The sequence below is a fragment of the Falco punctatus genome (assembly GCF_963210335.1).
Source record: "Falco punctatus genome assembly, chromosome: 8".
Classification (NCBI taxonomy): Eukaryota; Metazoa; Chordata; class Aves; order Falconiformes; family Falconidae; genus Falco; species Falco punctatus.
The window spans coordinates 2,251,276-2,276,212 of NC_137588.1; the positions used below are offsets into that span (position 1 = coordinate 2,251,276).

Consider the following 24,937-nt stretch of genomic DNA (forward strand, 5'->3'; position numbering starts at 1 on the left):
ACTGCACCATTTATCCTCCATTGGTGAAAGACTTTCAGGAAGGAGAGACAGGACTTGTAATCTTAGAGATTTTAGATTTAAAAAAAAAAAACCAAAACCAAAACCTAAATCCAGCCTCACCTTAATGAGCCTGTAGTTACTGTTGTTAACAAATAAAAGAGGAAGTGAAGTGAGGTTAAATTGCTTTACTTTTGGGAATGTTTGTTACAGAATTCTCAGCCTAGACAAAAGCTCTTGTGGTGGTCTGTGTCAAGCCTCTTCTGTACATGAGCATGGACAGAAACCTGCCCTTCCTGTATCTTTCACTGAAATTCTGTTGTTGTGGGAATTCTTCTCATCTGGCTCCAGCCCCAGAATCTTCATTCTCCTATAGAAAGGAGCTTGTATGTAGCGAAGTGGTAGAGAGGCATTTGTATCTCCTGACAATCCGTCACAAATCTGTGGCAGGGAGAACTCTTGGTCTTACAGCCTTAAATACTCTTTTTTCTTTTCCGTTCCTATGTCATGTGCTGAAGCGTAAGAAGCATGACAGTCAGCCAGGGACCATGTGAGAGCCCAGAAGTACTGCAGTCTGGCTGAAGCGCTTCAGTGTTTTCAGCGACAGGATGGCAATATCATTTAAGTCATTCGTAAATAATTAAATATGTGTTAGCACATACATACACACACCTGCTCTCTTTCAGACATTTTTGAGTTAGTTGTTTCCAACAAATAACTATTGTACATAAATCAAAAGTGCAAATTTCGTAATAAAACTGAGATTCTGTAGAAAAACCGTGGTGTTTCGTAGATTTTGAGAGCATTGTGTTGCGGCCTGTGTGCGTTCTTGGTGATACATGGTCGTATGGTCAGAAGGATAGCACTAAGGAGCGTTACTGGTGCAGGAGCTGAGGACACGCTCTGTGCCTCAGCTGACAGCTCCTGTTTGCTGAGGAGGGCTTGGTAGTAAGCCAGTGGGTTGTTATCCCCGACTTGAACAAGATTATTTCAGATTTTGTCTTGGTTACAACCTGTAATGCAACACTGTAGAAGTTGTACTGCTTTTGAACTCTGTGTTTACAGCTTTATTCACATAAGTAAAAAGAAGTCATACTAAGCAGGTGATTATTTAAACTGAATGTTTGAAAAATAGATAGCTGAGGCGAGAGATCTCAAAATGATCATAATCTGTTGAGGGTTACCAGTGCCAGTGTGTTGGAGAGGAGCAGCAGGCTAGCAGGGAGAAAAATCTAAACCAGGTTGGATAAGTTTTTCTGCAAATAGAAGCCGTCTTCTATAGAAACATGCTTTGGTGCGAACGTATTACTAAAGTTAATTCCCACTTGTTAATTTCAATTCAATAAGGCACTTCATCACATCTAAGTACTGTCACGATATGGGTGCTTTCCTTCATTGGGGCTTTCCTGTTTATCATCGACTTACTAGCATGAAGTAACCAATTACAGCGCAAAAGAAATCATTAAGCTATCTGAACACAGACTATGACCAGAAGTCAGCAAACTGAAAAGTTGTAGAAAAATGCATTTTTTTTTTGTTAACTTTATGAATTATAGGTGTGGTGGTGTTTCTATTGTGGGACATAAGGGTGTTTTTCTAGTGAGACAGTGTCCCTTAGCCGCAGAAAGTATATTGTATACATTTAAGTAGATCTTTAAAATGTGTGGCATTTTCCTTTACTTAATGTGAAATGTATAAAAAGATAATGACTATTTCCTGTGTTCCAGGAAAAAAATAGTGTATGCTGTTTTATTTCCAGATATGTATCATTGATGTTTTACATATGATTCTGTAGAGTACAAAAAAAGCCAGACCCAAACCACTATTGAACTACCAGTAAATGAAGGACATTGTACTACTTATAGTGAGAAAGAACTTTTTAATATAGAGAAATGAAAGTAATATAAGAAAAAATAATCATGCCTTAGACAAGACATGCAACTTCTAAACATTTTTGCAGGCACTAGAGGATCTTCTGGAACAGAATAAAAGACAGATTGAGGACATTGTCACCTTGGTGCGAGGAAAGCTGTCTAAGCAGAATCGAGTGACTCTAGGAGCGCTTGTTGTGCTTGATGTTCATGCTCGGGATGTTCTTGCATCTCTAGTGAGCAAGAAAGTCAAAGATGAGAGTGACTTTGAATGGTTAAGTCAGCTTAGGTACTACTGGGAGGTAAGTGATACCTGTCAATACTGTTAGCAGGTAATTCCTGTTCACAGTTGTTCAGTTTCTGCTTGCTTGCTCACACAGTGAATCGTTATGTACTATGGGAATATCTGCTGATAAAAGAATACCTATAACAAACCATTTTATGGATTACTAACTGGAATGGCCAGTAGCCAGATGCAAGCAGTTTTAATCATCGCTGCAGAGTCTCAGTACATTTGCTGAATCTGCAGGGGAGGTTACAGATAAAATTTGTTCACTCAGAAACTGTATTTGGGTTTTCTGATTCTGCAGGATAGCAAATGCTGTAGGGATGACAATTTGCAGTTAGAGGTTTTTAAATGACTTACTGTCAGAATTATTTTATTTTTGCATAACATTTATTGGAAAAATAACAGTGCTTATACTGTATAGTGGTAGGATACAATATTTTACATTCATCAGGGCAAGACATTGTATGTGAACAAAAAAACCGTGTATGTAGAGATCATACATTACCATATCAGAACCATCACATTGACCATAATGGGCTATGAGTCATGATTAGTTCTGTTGATCTTTTAGAAAGTCCCTTAATGTTCTAAGTAGCTACACAAGACACTTTTACTCTGCAATATGGTTAATAGCACCCTTTTTTAGATAACAGTTAATGTAAAAAAATGGTCTTTTTGTTTGATACTGTAGTTGGCAAACTTTTTTTTGAGTCACATTGAAACTTGGGTCTCAGAGCAGTCAGTAGCCTGCCTTGTAGTGGTTTCTAATAGCATCGGGCCTATTAGGGAACTTGAGGTATTGTGTTGAGTTGTGGGGGTGTGTGGGGGCGTTGAAATTATTGTTTAATCTATAAAATTAATGTCTCATTTCTTAGGAGGGGCATCTACAAACTAAGATGATCAATGCTGGACTGAGGTATGGATATGAATATCTCGGCAATACCCCTAGGTTGGTTATTACTCCACTAACAGACAGATGCTACAGGTAAGACTGCAAGTTACTGAATGTACTGTATTAGCAAGTATTTATTTAGTTGAGGTATTTTAATTAGTCCTGAGAACAGATGGCTCCAGAATTGTATTTTTGTGTTCTAATAGGCATAATTAGAATAGGACACATTTCTTTTGGTGGAACAGAATTGGTCCTGTATGAATATTTTAATTTAAATTTGTGATAAAATTAATCTTTTGTGACACTATAATTAGTGATAAATTGCAAGAGGATTTAGGTTTAGGAAGTGGAAAGTAGTTCTCTGTTGTGAACTTATAGTACATTACTACATATTTTTAAACTATAGCTGCCCAGAAGCTAGTAAACTGCACCATCACAGAAAAATGTTTCTGATAAAAGCTAGAGCAGCTGGAAAAATAGCATAAAAATTTGTGTGATCTGTTGTGGGGTTTTTTTTCTGTTGCTTTATTTCCAGAACCCTGTTTGGTGCACTACACCTACATCTTGGAGGTGCCCCTGAAGGTCCTGCTGGAACTGGAAAAACAGAAACTACAAAAGATTTAGCAAAGGCTGTAGCTAAACAGTGTGTGGTTTTCAATTGTTCAGATGGATTGGATTACCTTGAATTAGGAAAATTTTTTAAGGTGTGGATAAAACTCGAGGGTTATATTTTAAATTACATAAAAGCCCTTTGATTATTTTGACATTGGAAGTGGCCTTAAGGTATTGTAAATGTAATTGTTTTCTGCTTTTGGGCTGCGGTGTAATGCTAGTGTTGTACAGATAGGACTTACTGTAAGAATCAACTGAGATATCAAAATGGTTTTTATGTGCTTTGAAAATTAAATACACCATAATGATTTCACTAGCTTTCAATAGGCATCATAGATGCCATTTCAGTGAGTGCATTTTTAATAGCTGATTGCAAATTTTAGAGGACTTGAGGTTTATTCTAAACTCTAAATAAGGTGGTGTCATTATATTATACAGAACAAGCATATTCATTTTGATATTAGCCTGAGTAGACAGCTCTGTATTACCAAAATCTATTCTGAATGGACATCTGTGTCTTACAGCCCAGTGTCCTGGTTTAACCTAGAACGATACAAAAAGAGAGCGAGTATGCTTTCCTCCCTGGTGTTGTTCTTCCGTTCCGAGTCAGTGGCGCCACTGTAATGATGGGATTCGCCTTCAAAATTAAAAATGATAGAAGTTCACCAAAATACACTGAATTAAGAATTTTTATTTAAATGATGAAAGACAAATTCTGTGTTTATGTGGGAATTTTAGATTTACTCTTAGCAGAGTATGAGATGCCAGTGCTGCAGAGATGGTACAGTAGCATTTTGGGAGCATATCTCAGCAAAGACCTGTGGATTAACCAGAACTGTAGGAAAAGAGAATTACTCTTTAGTTGCACTTAGGTAATGTGGTATGCTGTAAGATGCCATAACCAAAATAGTTAATTTTAGCTGTGCAGAAGTCTTTACTTGGCCTTTTGTCACTGTGAACTCTGTTAGCATAGAATTAAAAGAAGAGTAGGTTTTTTGGAGACTTGTTTAGTGCTGAAGTCTTCCCCCTTATCCAGTTGTACAATACTGGCTATAAAGGTAAAACATGCAAAATTTGATAGACACCTTGCATATGACAGAAGAATTAGGATTTTGGACTAGTTTGAACAGTTTTTTTGTCTTAATTGTTTGATTTGGTTGGTTTGGGTTTTTTTTACAAGCAAAGTTAGTTTTTAAATTTCTGTAATTCTTTTTAAAGCAAATTCTGTCTGGAGTGATTTTGTTTAGAAGTTAGTGCTCTGGATCATGGATATAAGTCCTTTCTTTGCCATTAAACCTTTTTCTTATTAAAGAATTGTTTTGATGTGCATGTCCAGAATAAGTACTTACCTATTTATTAGTCATACATCTGTCTCTTCTAGGGTTTATTATCTTGTGGGGCATGGGCATGCTTTGACGAATTCAATAGGATTGATTTGGAAGTACTCTCTGTGGTTGCTCAGCAGATTTTTACTATCCAAAGAGGTAATCTCTTATTTTTATCATGCCTTTCACTTACATATGACAAAGAATAAAGATGTAACAAAACCTGCCCAGCAATGACATTAGTTTTTTTTTTTTTCTCCATAGGCATTAATTCGGGATCTGATTTAATAGCATTTGAAGGAACTGAACTGAAACTGAACCCTACATGTGCTGTCTTTATTACCATGAATCCTGGTTACGCTGGGCGTTCAGAGCTTCCTGATAATCTTAAGGTACTGTAACACTTGTAATTTTATTACTTCTAATAGCTAATACAGAAAGTAAAAAAGAAACAACTTCTTATCGTGTATAGAAATTAAGAATATTTAATATCAATTACCTTCAGTTTTTGATTACATTAGTGTAAAATACATCTCTCAGAGGAAAAAGAAATTAAGAAGGATGATCAGACTGAAAAATAGGAATAAACTAATTTTGAAAACGTTAGGGAGTGGTTGCTTGATTCAAGTTCTAATTCTTAGGATAAAAATAGAAAGTTTAAAAAAACCCACCTTTTTGTGTTCTTTGGCTAAGCACCTGAAAGTTCAAAAATTAAAAGGAATGCTTTATAGTGTACAAGCAGCAAATAATAGCTTAATATTGAATAAAAATGTGGGGGTTTACTGACTTCTGTGTTTTCTGATCTTTTGGTTTTATCTGAAGGGACTTGTGTTTTTAATGTAAAGCCCTTTAGAAGTGTTTGTCCTGTGTCCGTAGAGGGAAAAGGAAGTCTGAGCAAATACCTCGATAAACTAATGAAAACGTAGAAAAGTACAGTCTTTGAAATACTTCTCAGAGCTGTCTGGGAAGTTTACTCACACATAGTATGAATACAAGATTCAAAAATATTACTTATGTAAATGAAAGAGGGTAATTTTAAAAATTTCCTGGTAGAATATGAAAAGGAGCGAAATTTTTTTCTGTTTGAAAGTATTCTGATGCATGTTTGGTAGAACAATGCTAATAGGAGTCTGACAGCATCAACTTACTTATGGCACTGTAGCGCTCCCCTGTTTGTTCTAGAGCTTGTGGTGGTTTACGCGTTTTGATTGTTAATCTTGAGTGAAGATAACCTACAGCCATGAATTGGCACAATGAAAAGTCTATTTCTAAGCATATATGGGAAGCTATTAAATATATTGTAGTCATAATTGTGACAGTTAATTTAATTAGCTGTCAGTGTATTAATGAAATAACGACAAATAGTATTTTATGTAATTGTAGGGAAAAGTCATACATAATAACGTGGTATAATTTTTTCTGATGTCATTTTTCATGTATATGTTTAATAGGCTCTCTTTAGAACAGTAGCTATGATGGTTCCAGATTATGCCATGATTGCAGAGATCGTTCTGTATTCTTGTGGGTTTGTCGCTGCTCGACCTCTGTCTGTAAAAATTGTAGCTACGTATCGTCTGTGTTCTGAACAGTTGTCTTCTCAGCACCATTACGATTATGGAATGAGAGCTGTGAAGTCAGTACTTACTGCGGCTGGCAACCTGAAGGTAAATGTTTTTTTGAATTTTCTTTGTCATCCAATAACTTACTAACGTGTTTCTCTCCTAACAGGAGGTACGCTATTCTACCTGATGGCAAGTAGCTGTTTAAAAGTTCGTCCTGTGGTACCTGTGGAAATGCAAAGGGCGTGTGTTGGGGCATAAGCTGAGGAAAGGCAGGAAGAGGCAGAGCTACCAGGCCATTCCCCACACCACCTGTCACTGAACGACATGCCTTTTAAGGGTGCTGATTATCTTTCAAGAGTTCTAGTTAAATGTGGATTTACTGAGTTGGTTGGCATGTTGGCCACTGTTTTGCTCTGCCTTTCGTATCAGGTTCAGATGCCTTTGTCATAGTATGTGAACACTTCCCAGTAACACGCTAGCTAGTATCTGCCCCATGTGACTTTCATCACTTTTCTGTTTTTAAGGAAAAGGCTGTAGCCTTCTGTTTTGACTTGCATTGTGGATGAATGCATACATTTTGCTAGGAAACTAAACTGTTGTTTTATTAATTCAGTTATTTTTATTTAAGCAGACTAATATAAATTCTCTTCCAGTTTTTTTTTTCCAACCTACAATCCTCCTATTACAAAAAACTCTACAAAACTCAAAATCAGTGACTGAAATATGTATTGCGGCAAAAGAAGCACTTTTTTTTATTTTGAGTTTTTTTATAGCCTGAGAGAGCTCTGTATGCAAGCTTTTAGAATTTCCACTTTGCTGAAAGCAGTAGTTTTACATCAAAGTAGGGGAAATGTATTTCTCTTCATAAGAAGGATAATCCTAGAGAGCAAAAAGTCAATGGTTTTGGAGAAAATATTACACCAGATTTATAGTAACGGCCATCACTGGGCATAAACTAAAGCGAAATTGGCCTGACCGTGGAAACCTGCTGCAGAACATGTGTTATCATCAGTGGACCTGAACCTGCCAAAATAATTGCATAGATGCACATCAGGAGATGTTCAGTAAAAGAGGCAAACTGAACATCTGATTTTAGAAACTATAAACATGAACTAACACTATTTTGCTTTATTTTTTTAGCTGAAATATCCTTCGGAAGATGAAGAAATTTTGCTCCTTAGGTCCATTAAAGATGTCAACCTGCCTAAATTCTTGTCTCATGATTTACCGCTTTTTGAGGTAGAAAACGTACAAACTTTTAGTAATGTAAAGAGCTTGCTAAGAATAGGAGTTGATAAAAATATTATATAACAAGTTTATCATGGGTGGACGAAAGACTTTTTAAATCTAGCTTCTAATTATTTTAAAACTTAGTCTAACTATGCCTTCCTAGCAAATACAGTGAGTATTTGGGTTTTGGTAGTTTAGACCAATGGAAGTTTCTGCCAAGTCTGCTGCTTGAAATGGTAATGTACTGTATTTATATATCGTGTATCCAGGATTTCAGAGTATCTGGTAAGTATTCTTATGAAATAGGTAGGTACTAATAGTTCTCCTCTTTATAAGAGAAGATTTGGATTTTCATTTATAATGTGCAAAACAGTAAACAAACTAAGCGGGTTGCATTCAGTCTTGACCTGAGTTGAACTTGGCATGGAGAAAAATGCTGTGTAACTAGCTCCCCTGATGTACAGGATGCACTAACACAGCCAGTCCGTGTCAGTGTCGTAATATGTGCCTTTTGGATTGGATTTCTAATCTGTTACTGCAGGATAGTCAGTTTAAAATATACCACTGATTGAAGCAGACATGCCTAACGCAAATGGGAGCTGTGAACTCCATTAGGAAGAGTTTGCCATCTTCTTTGGTAGCTGTGAGCTTTCTGTGTCCTGTTAGGAAAAGAAGAAAGGGTCTGGGTTGGTGTATATAGATGTCTGGAGACTGTGAAGACACTGTCCTTCATGTATAAGGTGCTTAATACTTTTGTGTAATTTTGTAATGGAAAAAAAAAAAAAAGATAATTTCTATAAGAAAGCATCCATGAGGGCATGAAAGTAATATGGAAGCTTTTTCCTTTAGGAATTTTAAGAAAAATCCTTAGAAATCTGAGGCACAGAAAAGATAATTGCCTTGCCCAAAGTTATGTGAAATGTAATGAATTAGAAACTGGACATATGTCTGTGGACACTGTTACTCTAATTAAAATTCTGCTTAAATTATACACTTGCTCCTGAAAGCAAGTCATGAGCATGGAGGGAGGTTGCATATTGTCCTAAGTTTTAAAATAATGGGGATAAATTTAGAGAAGTTGTCTGGGAAAATTGAAGCGCCTTCACTAGTTGTTTGTCTGAGTTTCAGTCTTTAAGAAGAAGATTAGCAATGTTAAGAATTCAGTGTACAGAAATTACATTTATTAAGTAATACTATATGTTTTTCACTTGCCTAAAATAATAAATGTATGCTGATTTAGAGATGACATAGCCTGCACATACTAATACTTTGCTTGTTGGTATATCCCGAAAGTAGGAAAACTTTTAGAAGTTGAAACTGGGAAGTATCACATTATCGACTTGTAATCAGCAAAAGGCTAAGGAATGTAAAGCTAATAACTAGAATTAGATGATTCTGTCAGTGCAGAACAGATGCATGTTAGAAGGAAGACACCAACAAGTGAGCGTGACTCCATGATGTTGCAGTAATTAGTTACCCGTTGGGGGACAGATTTAAGGGTCAGCAGTAAGTTAGACCTAGAGTATGTGGGAATTGTAATAGCCTAATTCTGTTACTTCTGGAATAAAGTAGCTTTGTTTGAAATTCTTACCAGACACAAAGAATTATAAAAAGATTTAAGTTCAGCAGTAGTGATGTAAATTAAAATTTTAAATATGATTTTACGAATTATTTGCATTTTTATTATGAGAAATATAAATTTCTACCCTCCATTTATATATCATGCTTGAAAGAAATGGCAAACATTTCCCTCGTTTATTTGAGTTACGGTGGTTTTGCCATTGTTGTTCAGATTTCCAGTGCCGTCAGGTACATCTGACTTGAGATACACAATAACACTTGTGTGTTTTTATGGAATCATACGAATGATGCATGCTTTCTCTGTCTTGTTTTGCTCAAAACTCTGCTTCACTTCATTTTAAATTATTTATGGTCCATCCAGATTTTTGGATCTTGATTTTTTTTAATTTTTTTTAATGCTTAAAAAAAGATGTTCCTTTAATACTATCCTGTAGTATATTGCATTGGGCCTATCATAAATATATGTTTCATATAACATGACCCTATGAATAGGTTTGTTTATAATACTGATTCTGCTCTGCTGTGAAGAAGACACTCTCTCACCCAGCAGTACAATTTATGCTGTGATACTAAATGGTTTCTTTTAATAAGTTATTCTTATATTTCCCCATATTTATGTCATCCATTTTGTAGGAAGGAAATGATTAATAGAAATTTTTTTCTCTAATGATCTTGGTTATAAGATCTAGTAGGCATAGAAAGACCATACTTTAGCAGAAGTGTATAAGTCTTTAATTCTTTAACAGGGAGCATGACCAAAGAGTGCAGGAGATGAATAACTAATGGAAATTTTACATCGAATGTGTTTCAGATAAGAAAAGCTGCTCACCCGGAACACAGCTTGATATTTCTATTTTGGAAATATTATTATTTTCATTGGAAAAGCCCTGATTTTGTCATAGTCAATTGTAAAACATGCCCCTGGTACCACAAACTGTTAAGCGTTTATTTTCATATGCTATAAGAAAACAAACACTTTAAGGTCAGGATGCGGTATGTTCATTAACATGTTAGCAGTGGAAACTAGCAGTGCTAAAAGGAAACCAAGGCACACAGTGGAAGGAAACCAACATAAATAATAACAGGGAAAATTCAAAATAATGAGATCCTCATTGAAATGATAGCCCAGAGATTCTTTTTCTCACTTGTTACGTCTTCAATTTATTCTCTATCTTTCTTGTTTTGTTGTAAGCAAAACTGCAGGATCTTTGCTTTTCAATGTAGATTTCAGTTATTTACTTTTCAGTTATTGAGGAAAAAAGGTAAATGCTTTCTGTACTTTATAACTGCAAGTTTTATAAAGTAGTTTAATGAAAGCTAATGTTTATTAGGAAATAATACAGTATGCTTAGATAGTAAATTGTTTCTTTATGTGCCCAGGTAAACAGGAAAAAGATACATACAATAAATACCAATAATAATTTACAAAGTCAGCATTTTGGCTCAGACAAGGGTGACATGAAATTCACAATTATTTTATTTTAATCAAAATAGGTATTAGTCTGCCTAGTGTTAACAGAGGGTTGATTGCATGAGTTTCAAACCAAATTACTGTGAAAGTAAGTGTACTTTCCAATTTATTGTTTGGTTAGGCTATTACTTCTGATTTGTTTCCTGGTGTGAAGCTACCAAAACCAGACTACAGTGACCTATTGGAAGCCATCAAAACAAACTGTGATGCTATGAATTTGCAAATGACCGAGTTCTTTACAACAAAGATCCTGCAGATATACGAGATGATGATTGTGCGTCATGGCTTTATGATAGTTGGAGAGCCTTTTGGGGGAAAAACATCTGCTTATCGAGTTCTGGCAGGAGCACTGGGAGACATATGCGAGAAGGTATCTAAACATTTTTATAAAATATTTCTGGTGAAAACTATATTCAAAAAAATTTTATAAATATTACAGTATTTATAGTGAATACAGAATTTACTTTAGGGAACTTAAAAGTGTAAGGAAAAGCTAAAGGATTTGATTGAGAAGCTGTACTTCCAAAGTTAGGTAAGATAGGCTGACCCAGTTTTAGATGTATGCATTTCATACTTTTCATGTGTTTCTATACAGGGTGTTTTCTTTAAACTCTTTCATTGGATCGGACAAGGAATGAATTAGCTACTTGAAATTTTATGATAAACTGTTCCTTGTGAAAGCTTTATACCAGATTTCCAACTTAGGAGAGCGGTTGAACACTTTTAACTGACATTATGCCATTTCAAACTACACCAAACAATAGATTTGCTTCATAAACTTACACAAAGTTTTGAAATTTTCTGCTATATAATAAATCCATGTAAACTCAGTTTATAAATAGTCTTAAATTTTGATTATTTTTGAAACCCCAGTAACTTAATTTTTCAGACAAATTTTGGGCCTGAAACAAATCCAAGATCTGTTCAGCTAAGTAACTTCTCACCTGACACAGAAGTGGGTAATAATTATCATCTGTGGAACATTCCAGTGGTCCAGTACTACAGCTATACCAAGTCTTGCTCAAATTCAAGCCATCAGTATATTACATGGGAACTCTGGAATCCTGCCACTTGGGCTGTGGAGGCTTTTGCAGAATAATCTAACCGTAGTTATTGTCCTTAGTATTCGAGAACCTCTAGATTTAGTCCAGTCTCATCTGCTAGGATGAAATGTAAACCCAATACAAGGCACTTTTGTAGCTGTTTCTGAAATGAAGTGATTGGGATTTGAGGCTTGAGAGGTGACTGGCCTACTTGGTGAACTCCCGGCACCGCCAAAGTAAAATAATGATAACCATGAAGCAATAAGGGATGTTCAGGACACTGAATTTCTTCAGGCTGGCTGACTGGAAACATGCAACCAACCACCTTAGCAAAATTGTTTCATTTCCTTAATGGTGATCTTTAGGCAGGCACCTTGTATTTTTGTGCTGATATCAGGAAGACTAGGCTGGCTGGGCTGTGATGCTGTCAAACAGAACTCTGTTCTTAGGGTCGTTTATTAAAAGCCTAGTTGCTTCCCACGTTATAGGTTACATTGTGAAGCTTTTGCTTTAGGTATGTAGGACAAATTCTGTTCCTGCCTGTCATTCCAGTAAAACGGTATGTAACTTTCTGCATTTCCTTGTAATTCAGTGAATCCTTGTCCACTCCTTTCCATTTCTGTCTGTTAAGGAAAAAGTTACATGGTAGAACAAGAAACTTCTGTCTGATTATTTTCTCCCTGTTAGCTCAGTTTCTCTATCAACTCTAATGATTAATTTAATGGCCATCACAGCTATTGGAGCTTCCACCCCCCGAAAAAAGAACAGTTATCCAACTAATCAACAAAATTTCATTTTGATGATAATAATTGCTTTTGCTGGAGGTGTTTTACTGTTTTGAAGAAAATCTCATTGATCTGAACTGATCAGTGTTTAGTTCTGGGAGCTCTAGCAGCTCTATTGGGACTATATGTGAATTTTGTTATTAGGGGGCATTGTGGCTAAGGTGAGAAGGAGATATCTGTGATGAATGAGGTAAGAAGCTGCTAACAGAAATAATACAGAACAAAATTGTACATGCAAATCTTGAAGATTCTAAATCTAAAATTTTGTTATTTCAGCAGTGTTTTCACTTTTTGGCTGGGCAGCTGTGATGAAGTTGCTGTACTCAGGGTTTAAGTTGATTTTTGACATGCTTATGTGTTCACTGTTCAGATAGCTTACAACTCTTTCCAAGAAGTTGTTACCCATTTTCCCTTTCCTTAAGTATTACATTTCCCTGTGAATATTCACTGTATGAAATAAAAAAGTATGTTAGAATGAATTATAATTCAATACAAACCATCAGAAAACAAAGTTGTAATCATACTTTTTTATAAACATACTTGTTTCTTCTTTGAAATATTACAATGCCTGCATTTTACATTTCATGACGGGAAACAAAGAAAGATTATGTCTGTCTGTGGGAGTAAAGCAGGCAGAACAGGCATGAAATGATGTCAAACTCCTGGTTTCTCAGTTAAAATTCATAAACAAGAGGGCTGCTTTTGGAAGAAAGGGGTTTTTTTGCTTAAATCAGGGGTAGACATTCCTATATTTTAAGGCTTTAGTAAGTAGGTGTTCAAATGAGTGCAGTTTGTCACCTTTGCTTGTTTCATTCCGGTGGAACAGTGGTTCTCCACCACCTCATCTCTGATGTGTGCAGCGTGCAATATGTAGTCAGGTGGAGAGAAGAAAAGAATTGATTTAATTTTAATCAAAAAACAAAATTAGATATTTTTACATAGTTTAAGTAAAAAAAACCCCAACAACCAAACCCCAATCAAAAACCCAAACCAACTTTGTAATGTCGTTTTAACATCAATCTCAGAAATTTACCGAGGCAGTTACATGTATTCCTTAAACATGGGAAAAACGGCATAGAGAGAAAAAAGGGCTTGGATTGCTGAAATCCCTCCAAGTATAAGAGTAGAACTTGGGTCTCCTTATTGACTACCTAATGTCCAGTTCACGAACATTGAAAAGAAAAGAAAAAGAAAGAAAGCAAAAGAAAAAAAATCATTTATCAAGCCACTGTTCATATTAAAATTAACTTTCCAACTACATATGATAAATTTTCAGTAATTGTCTTCAGACACTTGTAAACCATCTTTCAAGTGTAACATGTAATGTCCTTCCTGCTGTAAACTGATGAAATTTTTATGAAGATTTAATTATAACTGTAAAATTCAAAATAAAACATGGCATAATAAATTGCATGTTTGGTGTTAACAGATTCTGTTACTTTTGTGTCTTCAGGGGCTGATGGAAGAAAACAAAGTTCAGATAACTGTTTTAAATCCCAAATCCATAACAATGGGTCAGCTATATGGACAGTTTGATCCTGTGTCACATGAATGGTCAGATGGGGTACTAGCAGTGAGCTTCAGAGAATTTGCTTCTTCGCCAGTAAGTGCTCAACAGGCTTAGAGCATTTTGAGAAATGGCTTTTCAAATTATAAATTTTAAATTCTAATTCCATGTTGTTTGCACAGCCATTGTAGGATTCATGTGTTTAATCATTTGAATGCAGAGACTGCAGTTTGGCTTGATTGTAGTGTGTGCCGTGCAAAGTACTTTCTGGAACCTGGTGAATTAAGTTTTGTGTTTCAGAATTCCTTGTGTGAAGATAAATGGGCTTTTTTTGTGTGTGTATGTTATAAATAGATGAATATTTAATCTTTCTACCATGTTGTCATTCCTTATTTTGTATTGATTGTGGCCCAGATCTTTGCTGTTTAGGTATGTGGGCATTTTGACGTTTATTTTGAAAGAAAATAGTGAGTGCGCCTTATGGCTGACGTTCCATTAAAATCCACTGAAATATTTTCACTGCATATAATAAAAGGTGTATCTGTCTGACAGATACCTGACTTTTTTTGCTAGTGATTGCAGTATGGGACTCTTTGCCCCTATAAACTTAAATAAACTAATAGCATATTGAAGTTGATCACTGCAAAGTTCACCATCTGTAATAATATTTGCAGAACCGCACAACTGCTTTGTGTTTTCCTGTAAGAAATGTGATGAATACCTATGACAATTTGCTTACATTGTTAAAAACCCCCAGACATACTGCATTTAGGTAGGCCATATTCCTTTAGTTAGTTCTGTTGACTTCCATGGTAAGTGTGTGGTAGGTGTTACTGATGAGTAGTAATTGGTATTAACAATCTCACTGTGTGGTAAGTCAAAATATTGGACTATGTTGCAGTTTACCAGAGCAGTGTATTGTATTGCAAGTGTTACTGCAGGAAACCAGTCAAAGATATTAACCTTTCTATAGTTAATTGTTTTATATGCTTTAAAGTTATAGAACTAAATTGTGAATGTAGATTGTGATTTCAGAAACTGCATGTGAATACAACTCTGTGCTCCGAGGGCTTTCAGTTGTCGTTTTGTGGAAAATAACTTTAGATCTAAAATACTTACTTTAAAGTAAATGTAATAAAATAAATTACCAATATTTGATTTAAAATATTTTATGCAACCCAGACTCCAGATAGAAAATGGCTGGTTTTTGATGGACCAGTGGATGCAGTATGGATTGAGAATATGAATACTGTCCTTGACGATAATAAAAAGTTGTGCCTTATGAGTGGAGAGATCATCAAAATGTCACAGCAAATGAGCCTTATTTTTGAACCAATGGATTTAGAAGTTGCTTCGCCTGCAACTGTAAGTACCTGTCTGAAAGACTGATTAAAAATGTGTTTGATTATTGTGATATATATTCTAATTCTAAAAAATATACTTACCTGAAAATAGGAAATTTTTTTTGTATTTATTTGATATACGTTTAAAATTAAGAACCTTGTAGCTTGGTTTTCTTGTTCAAGTTTTTAATAATCTTACAATATGATGTGACAAATTGCATAAACATACAAATGTAATGTAAATTGCATGTACGGAAGACCCTGTAACTGTTTAGAGTCCAACCCTTGCAAGTATCTGACAAGAAAAATAAAATTATTCATGTGCAAATCTTTAATCTCCCAGACAAATTCTGGTAAAAACAACAATCACTGGTTTTCTGGCATCTCTCTATATCTATCACGCCTGTTTTTTCTGATGGCACTTAATGGAATACCAAACTTTTCTCTTAAGTATGAATAGAGGTTCAGATAATAATGTAACAGAAGAAAATATCTGTATAGTCATACTGGGAATGACTTTTTACTTAAAAAAGTATATAAAACAATTCAAAATTAAGTGATGTTTATATTTAATAAGGCACTGTATTAATTTATTTTTTTTTATTGAGACCTTACTGTTGGGAATTAATTCTATTCAAGAGGAAGATCTGTCTTTGACGTTAGGTCTCCTGTTGGCTGAAGGAATAAAGCTGGGTTGGAAACCTCCCTGTCTCAGGGCTCACAGAACCCCACTGTACATTTATACCAGCTTCTAATAATCCTAAGAACTATATGTTGTAACACTTAATGTTATTTTAAGTTCTGGTAGATAGGAAAAAAAATTTGGAGATTGTGTAAGATGAGTTGCACCTGTTCGTTTCTTTATTTTTAGGTTTCAAGGTGTGGTATGATCTATATGGAGCCCCATATGTTAGGCTGGAGGCCATTAATGATGTCTTGGATAAACACAATGCATTCAGGAATCAGCTCTGTGCATAAAGAATTTATAATAGGCCTGTTTGACAGAATGGTTCCACTCTGTCTTGAGTTTATTAGGAAATACACGAAGGTAGGATAAAGAACTTTTCTGAGACACCAAGTGTATGAATTAGTTTCACTTCCAAGTGACAGAGGAACAAATTGTTTTGTTTGGACCGTATTAATTTATATTTATAACTTTGTAGAAACAGCTGTTAAGGTGAAAGCTGTGAGCAGTGTATTGTTTTAATTGCTTCTGAGTGTATTTTATACACATTTATTCTGCACCTCTTTTAATCTTCACAGTGAGGGGGAAAAATCCTGTCCCATCTAGAAATCTCTTTTCAGAGTAAAACACAGCTGCAGCGGAGCATTTCTTTCTTCTCAGGAACTGTCTCCTACTTCAGATACAAACTTAATTCGATCATTAATGAATTTGATGGACTGCATGATGGATGAATTTGCTGATGAAGCCAAAGTTAAAGCTATGAATGACCATGATATTTTCTCTTGGCTTGAGGTAGGCAGTTTAACCTACAGAACAGGGAATTCCAAACCAAGCTTTAGTGAAATGGACTTCACAGGCAATAAAACCTGTATTTTGTAATTGGAATACATATTTTGTCATGTCCATGAAGGAAAATACTATTACATTCTTTATCACTGATGCATAATTGAGTCTGATGTGTTTGATGTCTTCATATAAATTTAATGCATTTTATACAAACCGGCTGAAATTGTATATGATGCTCCAGTTTCTGATATCTGAGGTTATTACTAGATATATCAGTGCTATCTAGCAATTACAATTCAAGGAAAGCGCTGTTAACAGACATAGCTATCACTGTATAAGATAGGCCTTTGAATAACAGAAAGATAATCTAAATTGTTCTGGAATAAAAAGCAGTCTGCTTGAACTTTCTCAAATGAATGGCTTTGAGCTGAGCAGGTCAGGCATTTTGCTGCCCAGCAGAGGTGAGCAGATGCTGAAAGCATAATGGTGTTCTGTTTTACCAGCAGCATGGTCCATACTATATGCATAAAATCAAGTTGGTCCAATGTAATTACACTGTGATTTGTGGCAAGTATCTCTGACTTCAGTGAATGAGAACTTGGTAATATGCAGGTACTGAAATTACATTTTGTTTTTTTCCAACTCTAGGGTATTTTTTTGTTTTCACTGATATGGTCTGTAGGAGCTAGCTGTAAAGAAGATGATAGACTGAAGTTTGATGGAGTTGTGCGAGAAATGTTGAATGGACCAATTAGCAAGGAGACAAGGGAGCGATACAGATTGTTGAGGAATATTGATCAGCAGCCTTCAAAAGCTTTCACAGTCCCATTTCCAACAGAAGGAACAATTTATGATTATCGGTTTGTCAAAAAGGTGAGGACTGCAAAAAACTGCCGTTTTGAAGTAATCATTTATGTATGGTACAAGGTGTGTATTGTTACTGTAGATTTGGTTCTGCTGCCTGCTGCGTGTACCACTGGATAGCCAGACATCCCTCCTTGCGAGCTGGTGATGGTCTAGCGTGCTGGCTGCGACTTGCAGTACCATGGCCTGACGTTTTGGTTACCAGAACTGCTACTGTGGCAGAACAAGTTTGCAGCAAATCTTAACCAGTTGGGGGGGGAGGGGTGTTTAGTTGGTTTTTATTTAAAAAAAAAATATTCTTGATTTCTTGCAAGTTTATTTTATTTTGGGTTTCAGCCTTTTTCTTAGGTTGAGGAAGAAGCACTTGAAATACTTTAGGCCATAATTCTCTCATTACTCATTATTATACTCTCATTACATTACATAACTCTCTCTGCCTCTTCTTCTCTGCTCTTTTTTGGGGATTAAGATGTGGATCCATAATGCATCTCTCCCAGTGGAGATGAAAACTTCAGACACTGGATCTGGTGTGCTCCAGAGACTCCCAAGATAAAATAAACGTACCTTGGTTTTGAGTTGGTCATTCCTGTGAAGTCCTGTTGCTGTACAGTGAGAATTACTTGTGTCTAGATTTCAGGTCATGCGTGATTCTTGCGTCTTGCCAAGGAAAGTGGCTGAGATTTCAATCAGCAGTAAAGGCTTTGTGTCTTCTCATCATAATCCATAAAAACATGTTCCTGAAAAGGAGTTTTTGTGTTCAGAGGTGGGAATATGCCCCCTCTAAGAAAGACTTCAGTGGAGATCAACCTCTAGGAATTTCATGTGACTTTTATCTCAAGGTGGATTGTTTTTGGGCTGGGATAGAACATACAGTTGTTTCAAGGCTGTTCAGGAATTTTAAAAATCTCTGTATATTAATTTACTCTTGGAGAGTTTTGACTTGTTTTAAGGCTCCTGTAGTAGGTGGATCTAAAAGACAAAGCTTTGCTGTGGAGCTTCAGCATGAAAATTAACCTGCCCTCAAATTCCCGTAGTTTGGAGGTATTTATTATGAATGAGAACCTGTGAAAAGGCTGATGATGCTTTTTTAGGTTTAGTGATTAAATTTATACAGCAATTTCCTATTTTATTACATATTTATATACTATATATAATGTATATATAAATATATGTATTTTTCCATTACATATGTGTAAGCATGTGTACAGGTAACACAAGGTAAAATTAAGCCTTTGTCATTCAGTAGTTGCCTGCTTCATGCACAGGCATTATGTTTTGAAGTACTCTGAAACTGATAGCATTGCATTCTGAAACAAACTATGAAATTATTTTTTAATCCTTCTGAACATTGGTTGATAACCCCATCTGTTAAGTCACAGAATTTAGATTTTTCTATTTCCATTGGTTCTATGGTGTGTTTTCCAGTTTATAATAAATATATGACTTTCGTATAAATTGAAATAGGGAGCAGGAATTTGGGAGCCCTGGGTGGAGACACTCAAATCAACTCCTCCTATACCTCAAGATATGATGTTTAATGAAATAATTGTACCAACTCTGGATACTGTTCGATACATGGCATTGATGGAATTGTTGACAGTGCATCAGAAACCTTCAGTGTTTGTGGGACCAACAGGAACTGGGAAAAGTGCCTATATTACTGTAAGTACTTTTAATATTGACACTAGCCATAGTTATGAAAGGGGTAAAATGAGGACCAAATTGATAACTTTTCTGGAAAAGGAAAATGAGACATTAATTGTTGGATATGAGGAGATAAAATTATGGGCAACTTATTCTTTCCATGTGTACAAATATTACGTTTTCGGTCTAAAGGAACAAGTCAGACTGTGAAAGCAGAAAGTGAAAGCAGATTTTACTACATTTTTGAAATAATTGAGTCCTTATTTTGGGATGGAGTGTTTCCTTTTTTCATCTTCAGTCACCCTGTGATGCTTTGTTCATTTTAATTTTGTCATGGGGCTATTAAGATAAGAATATGGGTAATACAGAAAATTATTCTAATGGTCTAGATCACATTTTTAGATAAATTTTAATTCTTCAGACAGATCTGACAGATACTATGGGTTAAATGCTGATACCATCCATCTTTCTGGGAGACTATTAGAGCCTTGACAGGCAATGGAACTGTGCCAGTAGAACCTTCATGCTTTTGAGGTTCACTTACAAGGATTTCCAAATTCAGCATTTTTCACTGGGTTCCGTCTAGATCTGTGGGAAAGTGTACTTTTGAGGCAAAAAGGGCATATGTGAGTGGAGATATGGCAAAGCCATTGTGTTTTTAGCTAATGAGAGTCTCAAAGTAATTCAGAAGAGAGAAGGAAGAAGTCATTCCTCTGAGCAGCAGCACGAAAGTGCTTTTATTTGTTCTTTTTTTCCTTCAATATGTTGTTTTGTAGAGGATGTTGCTTCTGTTGGTTGCTCCAGTGCAGTCAGCATGAAGCCTGGGTACACGCAATTATTTTGCAGAGGGGGCAAACCTTGGGAGTTATGTAAGCAGATAAAATAAATCTGACTTTATGGTCTTGAATCTGTTACTTTCCTTCTTTTTGTGTGATAAAAATTAATGGTGAAGTTACTGACTAAGGACTAAACTTAGGTTTGGTTTTAAGTTACTTTTCTGAAATACTTTTGAAGAAAATAAATGTTAAGACTGGAAGATCTGTTCATAAGAGACTGTTCCTGGAGTATTGATGTCAGAAATATAATAAAGCATAAGTAAACCTTTGTTGATAATGAAGAATATGACTACTTTCTACTGCCCGGTTCATTACTGGGGTGATATATAAGAAAATTATATTTCTTCAGAGTTCAGAACTGATAAAAAGGATAAAAGAAATAGGACCATTAAGTCACACTGCTCTATAGTTTCCTTAAGCTGTCATTGTACATTTTTGTGAAGCAGCTCAGATTTTTCCTTCAAGGACAGAGATCAAACATTCTTCTGAGAAAACTGTATGGTGATGGTCTCGGCAGTGGTTGGCAGAGATTAGACTAGTCTTTAGAGACATTACTTTATATGCAGTAATGCTCTGTAGCAACTGCTGGAAGGGTGGAAGGGTGTCTTCCCCTGTGGTTTTATTTTACTTGGTCGTGGGTAAGAAATGAGTCCTTTCAGTCATACTTGAAATGCTGACTTGGATCCAGATTTCCCCCAGAGATTAAATTGCAGCTGATGTAAGGTAGTTCCCGTTACAATTTACTGCCAAAAGCTTCATGGTAAAGCTTATCTTCAGATACTCTTGCTGTGCTCTCCAAAAGAAATATTCCTGACAACTCTTCAAAGCTAGGCATAAATGTTTGGACCGGTGGATACGTTTGCAAATGCGGGTGTGGATTAGTACAGGCAATGTGCGTCAACTCTAATTAGTACTATGAAGTGTTGTGTGTGCAAAATATTAACATACTGAATTTATATAGTACACTAGGTAGAATTTATTTATTTCAAAATGTGAAAATGTCTCTATTGGAGACATACATTTTTCTCTGGCAAGTTTAATATGTTTTTTAATTATTCAAGCATATTGGTTTACTGATGAAATATTATTAGAGTTCTTTTAGAGATAAATTACCGTAGCATTTTAAAAGAAATAAAAATGATCCATAAATGTCTGTCTTGATTGCCATTTGCTAAGTGTTATAAAATTTATCTATATTTCTAGTTTAACTTCTTCTTCTTCATAATCTTACCAGAATTTTCTTTTAAAAAATTTGAATAAAGAAGTCTACAGGCCACTGCTCATTAACTTCTCAGCACAAACTACAGCAGCTCAGACTCAGAATATTGTTATGTCCAAGTTGGACAAAAGGAGAAGAGGAATTTTTGGACCTCCTCTTGGGAAAAGAATGGTAACTGTTATATTTCTGTATGTAAATAAATGTTTAAATACAAAGATGTAAATGCATTATTTTCTCAACTGTTCACAGGTGATAATCAGGAAAGAATGCTCAATTTGAAATAAACTATCAAAGTTCTAGTTCTTCTAATTTAGTTCCTCATGTCTCTCCTTTTCTTTCTCCCTTCTCCCAGTAATATGTATACTGTTTTAATTAACAGAAAAAAATGATTTGAATAACTGTGAACAGCATTGCCATATGTCTCCCTCCATATTTTGTGATATTATCCTTGAGATAAGAGTTCTGTATGGCTAAGCTTGTTACTGGTTTGAAAGCATTGTTGAGAAATCAGCATTGAGCCTGAGGCTGGGCTAGATGAACTCTGAGGTTCCTTCCAACCTGGGTAGTTCAATGGTTTTGGAAGAGTGAAAGGGCATTTGAATCTTTTATCACTGGTGCTTGCCAAACCCAAACCGTTAAAGATCAATGGAACTCTTGAGTAATCAGAAACTCAGGAAGGATATTAAGAGTAGACTTCTTTTTCTGGGTTTTTTTTCTGTTTTTTTTTTCCAATGAGAAAATCCTTTTCTCCTCTGTCTGGAAGAGTTCAATGAGTGAAAATTAAAATCTAAGGAGTTTCTTTCATCTTTTTTTTTTTTTTTTAACCCAGATTAAGGAAGAATTTAGCTTCTAAGGAAAATTTTTAAAATCATTAAGTTTACAATGCAATTATAATGTGTATGGTTTAATACTGGCACTTTTAGGATGCCTATAGACCTGTGGTATTTGCAGTCTTATTTTTTTTTCTTATTTTCTAGATATTATTTAATAAATGCTTATTATCAAGAGTAAAACATGTAATGGTAGAAGTTTCTTAAGGAAATACCATTTAAAGTGTTTTATGGTCTTCCGCTGCCTCTCTCCAAGCTATTCTTTTAAGATGTATTTTAGCCCAGTCTTAAAAATGTAAAGATACTTTTTAGGGATAAATTTTGTCTTGATCTGTATCAGTCAAGAGCACTTCAAACCATTTCAGTATGTCTCCCAAATTGCAGTGCTAGATAAGATACAAGGCCTGTGATTTAACCTGTTTTTCTTTTGACCAAATTTCTACTCTGTATTGGTTAAAGAATGAGAAGAAAGGAGGATGAAATGCATAAATTTCTTTCTAGAACTTGAATCAGTTGCATTAGCTTTGTTGTGTGAAGACATTTCCTGATCAGCAGGGGCCTATACTTTAGGAACAGCAGTGGCAAGAAAGATGTAATGTTTTAACAGATTTAAAAAGAGAACCATAGTCTCACTAAAGTTTGAAATTCTTGTGGGTCTTCTTGACTCCATCTTTTTTCCAAGGAAAGCCATGTAAGTAGCACAGTAAGGTTTAAATAGCAAGTATTAGTTTACTGTGTTTCATTAAATACACTCAGCAATAATAAGGCAAGCATCGTTTTTTCTCTCCTCTATAGGTGTGTTTTGTAATGGCTTTAGAGTGACAGAGTTACTTTTATTTAACTCAGCAGCAAGTCCATTAAGAGCTTAGGTCTGCTTTTAAATACATGTATTTATGTGTATTACTCCCATTAATTTTAATGGGAGTGAATTGATGTGGAGCATTTTGAGGATCAAGCAGAATAGTGGCATATATTCAGTAAAATAAATAAATGCAAAATCCTTTGTGTTTGTCTTTTCAGGTTGTATTTGTAGATGATGTTAATATGCCAGCGCGAGAGGTCTATGGTGCGCAGCCGCCTGTTGAGTTACTACGGCAGTGGTTAGATCACGGGAATTGGTACGACCTTAAGGACTGCTCAGTGATTAAACTTGTCGATGTTCAGATTATGTGTGCGATGGGACCACCAGGTAAGAGATGTGTCTTGTATGCTTTTTCCTGTTTTATGTTTCTAAAGGCTGAATACTTATTGATGCGTAGGTTTACAATTTGGGTCTTTATGGCTAGGGATGGGGCTCAAGGAGCCCTTTTCCTTGAAGGAAATGTGAACAGCAGCTGTAGTAGAGCGGGTGAGGACCAGCAGAGAGACTACACAAGCCTGCCAGGAAGAAGTACTGCTTTTCAGGAAGACAAGGATTTATCTGCAAAGTATTAGCAAAGTCCCTTTGCTCTAATGAGACCCTCCATTGGCCTTCAGTCAATTTTATTCTTCTTCAGAGCTTTTCTAAATAGCACTAACTGATGTTCTTTATTGTACTTTATTTGGCCAAAAAGAAGTAGTAAAGTATCTGATGTACCAAGGTTGTCACATTTCTGATAGCCTGCATACACATTGACTGTGCAAACTATTGTCCTGGTTTTGGCTGGGACAGAGTTAGTTTTCTCCCTGGGAGCTGGCACAGTGCTGCGTTTTGGATGTAGGGTGAGAATAATGTTGACAACACACGGATGTTGTAGTTGTTGCTGAGTAGCGCTTACCCCAAGCCAAGGGCTTTTCAGTTCCCCAGGCTGCCAGCGAGGAGGGGCACAAGAAGCCGGGAGGGAGCAGAGCCAGGGCAGCTGACCCAAACTGGCCAAAGGGCTACTCCACACCACAGAGAGCCACGCTCAGCAGATAAACTGGGGGTGGGGGTTGGGTGGGGGCCACCGGTCACTGCGCGGGGACTGGCTGGGCATCCCTCAGCGGGTGGTGAGCAACTGTATTGTGCATCACTGGATTTTCTTGGGTTTTATTCCTCTCTCTTTTTCATTTTCCTTATTATTATATTTTACTTTCTATTAAACTGTTCTTATCGCAACCCACAGGTTTCACTTTTTTCTGATTCTCTTCCCCATCCCATCGGGAGGAGGGGGGAGTGTGTGAGCAGCTGTACTTAGTTGCCAGCTGGGGTTAAACCACAACAGCTATGTAGTTAAAAAAAAAGTTGTCTAGCAGATTTTATCAGTTGAAATGAACAATTAATGTTTCTTTAATGCAGTTGTGTTTGTTTTTAAAGAATCTGTTTCCTTCCCTACAGCAGGAAGCACGTAACAGAATTTCTTTTATGCAGAGCTGTGTCTGCCACATACCGCCTAAAAACTTTGCCATAGCTGAGCACATTTACAGTGTGCAGTCAGGCTGCGATCGGAGGTTTCCTTCTTTTTTCTACTTCAGCCTCCCTGAACTTTCCTCCTTTCTTTTGTAGAGTTGTTTACACACACGAACATGCTGGTTCTTCTTTGCTGATACTGCTTTTGTGTTTGGGAGGGTGGTGCATGCCTGTGGGGTAGGGGTCCACTGCTGTTC

The 24,937-nt window shown here is 36.0% G+C and overlaps 1 protein-coding gene across 1 annotated transcript in view; it reads left to right on the plus strand.

The window, feature by feature from the left end:
• The window catches only part of DNAH7 (dynein axonemal heavy chain 7), a 112,624-nt gene that overhangs the window by 36,615 nt on the left and 51,072 nt on the right, over positions 1–24,937 (plus strand). Inside the window, exons 22-37 of the mRNA XM_080399345.1 lie at positions 1,958–2,170; positions 3,033–3,142; positions 3,585–3,753; positions 5,043–5,145; positions 5,251–5,378; positions 6,438–6,650; positions 7,689–7,787; positions 10,952–11,200; positions 14,112–14,261; positions 15,348–15,530; positions 16,380–16,556; positions 16,854–16,985; positions 17,628–17,852; positions 19,308–19,505; positions 21,558–21,713; positions 23,393–23,561. Coding sequence (XP_080255471.1) covers positions 1,958–2,170; positions 3,033–3,142; positions 3,585–3,753; positions 5,043–5,145; positions 5,251–5,378; positions 6,438–6,650; positions 7,689–7,787; positions 10,952–11,200; positions 14,112–14,261; positions 15,348–15,530; positions 16,380–16,556; positions 16,854–16,985; positions 17,628–17,852; positions 19,308–19,505; positions 21,558–21,713; positions 23,393–23,561 — 2,674 coding nt within the window. The remainder of the gene's footprint in view (positions 1–1,957; positions 2,171–3,032; positions 3,143–3,584; positions 3,754–5,042; positions 5,146–5,250; positions 5,379–6,437; positions 6,651–7,688; positions 7,788–10,951; positions 11,201–14,111; positions 14,262–15,347; positions 15,531–16,379; positions 16,557–16,853; positions 16,986–17,627; positions 17,853–19,307; positions 19,506–21,557; positions 21,714–23,392; positions 23,562–24,937) is intronic.